The 6,870-nt window shown below is 37.7% G+C and overlaps 1 protein-coding gene across 1 annotated transcript; it reads right to left on the bottom strand.

Moving 5' to 3' along the window:
• Nucleotides 1-3,951: 3,951 nt before the first annotated feature.
• Nucleotides 3,952-6,280, bottom strand: LOC142222300 (phenoloxidase 2-like). Its single transcript, XM_075292346.1, has 3 exons — nt 4,613-6,280; nt 4,318-4,550; nt 3,952-4,249 (listed from the first exon to the last, which is right to left on the bottom strand). Exons 1-3 carry the CDS (start codon nt 6,216-6,218, stop codon nt 4,037-4,039), a joined length of 2,052 nt encoding a protein of 683 aa, XP_075148461.1. The 5' UTR covers nt 6,219-6,280; the 3' UTR covers nt 3,952-4,036.
• Between the last annotated feature and the right edge of the window lie 590 nt (nt 6,281-6,870).

The following is a 6,870-nucleotide window of genomic DNA, read 5'->3' as shown; positions in this document are numbered from 1 at the left end:
GCACACTAGATATGTTAGTGTTCTCGATACTCCTGATATCTGCTATAACGGGTCGCTGGCTGATAGGCGATTTTGCGAAAACCACTGGTGCGAAGTATAATGACTATTGCATGAGCTGTCATGATGCGGATGAAAAGGAATCAATAAAACACCTATTGTGTGAGTGTCCTGCATTTTGTGTAAGGCGTAAGCAAATTTTAGGGGCATATAGCTTCAGATTACTGGCGGTCCTGGAAAACGTTAACTTAAGCAGTCTGCTAATATTTTTGGAACAATCTGCTTGGTTCAACAGAAGAAAATAATCACGAAGGTTCAGCGGTTAAAACTAGAGGTGCCCATATGTAATAGGTACTTTTTGTTAATGTGGTATCACAATGGACTGAATAGTCTAGGTGAGCCTGAATCTTAATCGGGCTGCCGCTTTAACGTAACCTAGATCGACTCAGAATTTCAACACGACCCAGAATATATATACTTTATGGGGTCTTAGAGCAATATTTCGATGTGTTACAAACGGAATGACAAAGTTAATATACCCCCATCCTATGGTGGAGGGTATAAAAATATTCACAATTACTTTAATTAAAATTAGGGTTTTTACATTTGGTTTACGACTTTTGCGACATACGTATTATACCGTCGTAAACGTATGTCGCAAAAGTCACAGTTTGCGACAGTCCAACCCTGATGTCAAAACTTTCTGAGTACGTGAAACGGCAAAATGTCAAGCTTTCCGATAGAGCTGTCATTTGGAAAATTACAACACTAAGGTTGCCCGACTTTCTACTCTACTTACTTGTTTAATTTTTTGTTGATTTTTAATGGAAAAAATATATGTCGAAGAAATAACAAAAAAAGAAAAACGGTGTACAACTTAAAAAAAATATTTTTTACAAAAATATTTAATAACAAAATAGCCGCTAGTGAGATTTGAACCAGCGTTCTTTATTTTTTCATAATAATAAAGAACATCTCAGGAAGTAGTTAGAATGTCATGTCATGGTGTCATATTAGGTTCATGTTACAAACATTTGAATAGACGTTTTGATGCATCGTGGTCAATGGCGTTTGTGGCTGAGTGTGCTAAGGCGTTCTGTTATGGTGCCAATAGACCCACGATGGAAACGAAGAAGTTTCCAATTTGTAAAAATTTGATAATAAGAAAATAATAAGAAATTGCAAAAAAAAAATTGTTTTTTTAGATTTTTAAATTTCTTCATCGAAATGAACTTTCAAGGCACAACTTCTAAAGCAATGCAAAAGATCCAAAAATTGAGTACTTCCGTCATATGACAAGCCCATGTAAAATTTATTGGAGATGATTCAAGTTTGCACTACTTCTGGATCACAATTTGGGGATCCAAACTACATTTTTTAAAGCTCTTTTTTCCTGGACCCTTCACCACCGTGTAGATCCAAATTTCAAATACACGCAAAGAAAAAAAAAAAACGTTTGGAAAACGTGTACCGAAAACGTTTTTCTTTTGTTAGAGTTTTTTGAAGTGCTTCGAAAAGTATACAATTTTATCACCAAAAAAATTCGTTTGTTACAAAATTTTTATTTTTTTTTCAATAAAAAACGTTATTTTTGAACCAAAAACACAAGTCCATTTCGCTTATCTCAAACACAGTTCTTTTGTGACTATATGTCTTTAATAAGACATATTTTAAAGTTCATAAAGGGTGATTCTTTTGAGGTTAGGATTTTCATGCATTAGTATTTGACAGATCACGTGGGATTTCAGACATGGTGTCAAAGAGAAAGATGCTCAGTATGCTTTGACATTTCATCATGAATAGACTTACTAACGAGCCACAACGTCGAATTTTCAGTGAATGGGCCCTAGAAAAGTTGGCAGAAAATCCGCTTTTTTATCGACAAATTTTGTTCAGCGATGAGGCTCATTTCTGGTTGAATCGCTACGTAAATAAGCAAAATTGCCGCATTTGGAGTGAAGAGCAACCAGAAGCCGTTCAAGAACTGCCCATGCATCCCGAAAAATGCACTGTTTGGTGTGGTTTGTACGCTGGTGGAATCATTGGACCGTATTTTTTCAAAGATGCTGTTGGACGCAACGTTACGGTGAATGGCGATCGCTATCGTTCGATGCTAACAAACTTTTTGTTGCCAAAAATGGAAGAACTGAACTTGGTTGACATGTGGTTTCAACAAGATGGCGCTACATGCCACACAGCTCGCGATTCTATGGCCATTTTGAGGGAAAACTTCGGAGAACAATTCATCTCAAGAAATGGACCGGTAAGTTGGCCACCAAGATCATGCGATTTGACGCCTTTAGACTATTTTTTGTGGGGCTACGTCAAGTCTAAAGTCTACAGAAATAAGCCAGCAACTATTCCAGCTTTGGAAGACAACATTTCCGAAGAAATTCGGGCTATTCCGGCCGAAATGCTCGAAAAAGTTGCCCAAAATTGGACTTTCCGAATGGACCACCTAAGACGCAGCCGCGGTCAACATTTAAATGAAATTATCTTCAAAAAGTAAATGTCATGGACCAATCTAACGTTTCAAATAAAGAACCGATGAGATTTTGCAAATTTTATGCGTTTTTTTAAAAAAAAAAGTTATCAAGCTCTTAACAAATCACCCTTTAGTAAAAATTTAATGTAGTAGAATGTAATGTTGAACATTTTTTCGGAGTCTTCCGACCATATTTGGAATATATGTAAAAAAAAAACTTTGGTCGAAGCAGGGATCGAACCCACGACCCTTGGCATGCAAGTCGGACGTAGCAACCACTGCTCCACGGTGCCCAACTAAATGTATTTTTCTGTTAAATAAACTTTGTTTAATCGGCTCGTGGGCGCCGCAAGCTATGCTATATAAATATAACTTATATGGGTAATTGTCTTTTGATGACAATAACGGCTACATAGCTCAGTGGATAGTGTGTTGATTTACAAATTGCATGGTCCCGCGGACCACGATTCTCCGCCCAGGAGAAAGGTAAAAAAAAATTAAAAAATTTATAAAATCGTATAATTTCTTCTACATTGTTTGTATTACAGAAAAAGGTGCTAAGAAATAAAAAAAAACTTCGTGGAAGTGAGAAAAATGTGAGGGAATATGCAATTAGCCAGAAAAAAATTTTTTTGAGTTAGTCTTTATGAAATTGTTTTTACATCCTGGAAAAGAATAAACGTTTATCACAAAAAGTATATACTTTTCTTCCAAATACACTTCGTTTCAACGAAAAGCAAATGAGAAACGAACTTTGTTTGTCTAAAACTTTCTTTGAGAGGAAAGAATTATTTTTTTGCGTGTACATCAAATTTATTGGGAACCGTACAAAGCCCTAAATTGGAGTATACATGCATTTAAATCTGAAGCAATTTAGAGAAAATTGTACACTTCTACAATCAAAATTTAAATCGGCTACCGCCCTTGGAGGAAACACAATGTTGGTAAAGTGATTATGTTACACCTAAACTCATTTTTATGCATTTTGACACAAAAGTGCATTTATGACTTATTGGACAATAGAAAATAGAAAAATTTGAGTCACTTTTTAAATTGTTGTTACTTAACAGTGGTGATTTAACAAGGATATTGGTTAAATTTTGCCAAGATAGGTGGCAACATTGTCACAAGTCGAAGCCTTAGCTAAATCTGGACAATTCTATGGAAAGTCTGGCATTAGAGTGTATAGTTATGGTGGGGACACCATCACATAATTTTGCGCAAAATATATTTTGGACACATTTACCTAAATCGGAGGAACATAATATAGAGGCTTTATAAAATCTATATCGAATTGGATCATATTCAACACAATCAAGTAATATCTTTTCTCTCCGTAAAATATCAAGACTACACCAACTGTCTTTCTTCCGTTGCAAATGGGTATAAAATATTGAAGTATTTTACCAAGAGCCGTCGATCTAAATTTGGTTTTAATTATAGCACTTTCAATAGTAATTAAAACAATATTTTCTATTTTAATAAATCTCATTCACATTTATTTGACTGGCCAAATTTTTCAGAATTCAAATGAAGTTATAGGAAATATAATGATCATTGTCTTGTAACAGTCCTTGAGGAATCATGACGAATGGTAACATCCACAACGCTCATGTTTGGTGTTAGGAAATTGGCCAAACGATCAGCACCTTGACGTGGCAAACGATCAAATGGATAGCCCATGGCACGACGATCAGGATAGAGGCGATCACGAACACCACAATAGGAAGCAGCATCACTACACGATCCCACCAGATCTTGATCAACCTAAAAGAGAGGATGGCAAAATTAACTCAAATCCATCAAAAGTTCGTACTATTCAACCCAACACTTACACGATCATCTTCATAGTTCGAAACCATAACGAATAGCTGACATTGCAAACCCTCTGGGAGACCTTTAGGTATCAGCATATGTTGAGGCCAACCACAGCCGCAGAAATTGAATTCCAATTCTTCGGCAGAACCTGCAGCAGGACGATTCTCGAGATTACGGAAAGTACGTTCGAATGGTATGGTAACACTGGATTCCGTAGAACGACGTCTTATGGTATTTTGACCAGGATTTACTACAGCAAAGAAACAAAAAGCCTTAGTATACAATTCCCCGATAGTTTTCATTAACACTTACATTGTACTACGAATTTATCCAATTCAACCATCAACAAGCGTTGATCTCTCAATTGCCAAGGTTGACCACGTTCATCGTTTTTGGGACCCAAGAAAATACGAACCGTACCAAAACGTTGGGCGCCACCCTCATTGTTCACATTGATGGTATACATGAATGGGGTATGTTGCAAATGAGTGAAACGAGCAAAGACATTGCCTCTCGGCACGAAATCCATGCCACGAGACAAATCCAAATCGGATTGTTGCCAGAATGTCGATAGGACATTGGGTCTGCCACCATCGGAACTGACTTGAACGCCAGCAATGGAGATTCCATCATATTGCAATTGAGGCAAAGTATAAGCTGGCAAGCGTGATTTGTGCTCTTGGAAAATATCATCGATATACGCATGCCATCTATAAAAGACAGGATCACGCATAGCCGTCGCTGTGTCACCCATTACACCAAATGACTCAAGGTGACGATGATCCGGATCGTGAGAGTAGGATATGAAAACATGACCCATATTATGAAAATCTCCATAGACTGATGGATTTGGTGATATAATTGAAGCTTCCAATAAATTTCCCAAGATATCAATGCCACGTTGCTCATCTAAGGCCATGCGATTTCCACTTGCATCAACGACAAATCCCTGATGGATGGCTTCGAAAATGCGATCACGCCATCTCTCCATATCAGCAAGGTCTATATTGATTTGATCCAATTCACGATTCAAATCTCGCAGCATAGTGTTTTCGAAACGTGGTGGCCAAGCACGACTCGAGACCAATGAGTCCATTTTTGGGAAATAACCTTCAGCTATGGGTTCACGGAAGGTATTGAGTCGCTGCACACGGGCCAAGTTGTTGCTGAATCGTTCCAAATTATAACGGGCAATAACCTGTTGATGCATATAGTAAAACAATTCTCCACGACGATCCTTGTCAACAATTCGCCGATCACCAGCTTCGAAGGGATAAACCAAATGCCAATGCCAATGATGTAAGTTGATGCCCATATCTTCACGGAAATACCATAAGCGATGTTCTGGCTCCAAATCCGAGGCTGTATAATCTCTCGGAACAACAATGGGCATGCGGGAGCCCTCAGGAACAACTGTTACTTCTTCTCGCACCTGGCGAAAGACCTGCGAGTCCACAAACTTATCGGGGAAGTTTTGGGCAAAGGATGGAAGATCTAAACCCTTGGTGTCGGGACGATGTAACAGTGCCACCGATAAAGCGTAGTTAAAGAGATAGGGATTGACACGATCACGAGCATATACGGCAACACTCAATAAATCGTCTACAGTTCGCATACCCAGGAAAATATCAATCAAGCGTCCAGCAATGCGACGATGGCGCGGTACAAACAAAGAGAATTGTTCGTCGCGGCCCAAAGACATGGGAATTCGTAAGTCAGGTAAACTTATTTCGCGCACTGGAACACGTTGCTCGGCCATTTCACCAAAACGGCTTTGTACTTCATTGCCGATGGGACGATAACGATCAGTGAGGAATTTGTCAGGAACATCGAAAACCGTCGATGTTTTGCCCTTTTCCATAAACACTGGTTCAGTAGGACGATCGAATAACAGCAAAAGATTTTTCTTGTCCGTCATGATTGATATTGAGGAGTTGGAGGACACTGCAAATGTAAAAAAGGCGACTTTATTCACGGAGGTTTCACTAAGAAACTGATGTCCGACTAGATATTTCTTTGACTTTTTATACTGAATTGCTAGAAAATGCGTTATCAGCAATTGACACGCATTTACATACATGCGCTATCACTTTACGCACAACTCTCTGCTCTGCACACCATTTAGATTGACTAGGCCTATGTGTCAATCATTTGTGTTTTGTGGTTAAGGAGTAGTTATCACCTCGTATCACATGTAATATCCAAGAATATTATAAGGCTGTAAATATTGGGAGACCTAAATTTGTAGTAAACATATGCGGTGAACTTTTGGTTCTCAAGAGACAAGGAAGGGCCAAACCACATTGCTATTGTCGATTTGATAGATTATGTAGTGACCAATGAAATTAAAACAAAATCTAATGGTGGGAAAATATTCTAAATCGTTAGATCGGTTGATTACTTTTTACATATCATCATGTACATAAATGTAATCACAATAAATTGTAATATTTGCAAATAGAAATATATATGAAATATTATAAATATTATAAAAATACTAATAGATGTTAAAGATGTAGGAAAATGTAAATGTCTATTATTTTTAGCTAAGTGAATCCAGTGCATTTACC

The sequence above is a fragment of the Haematobia irritans genome, chromosome 1 (genome assembly GCF_050003625.1).
Source record: "Haematobia irritans isolate KBUSLIRL chromosome 1, ASM5000362v1, whole genome shotgun sequence".
Lineage (NCBI taxonomy): Eukaryota > Metazoa > Arthropoda > Insecta > Diptera > Muscidae > Haematobia > Haematobia irritans.
The sequence above is the reverse complement of the archived record's forward strand: the minus strand, read 5'-3'. Positions and strand labels throughout refer to the sequence as shown.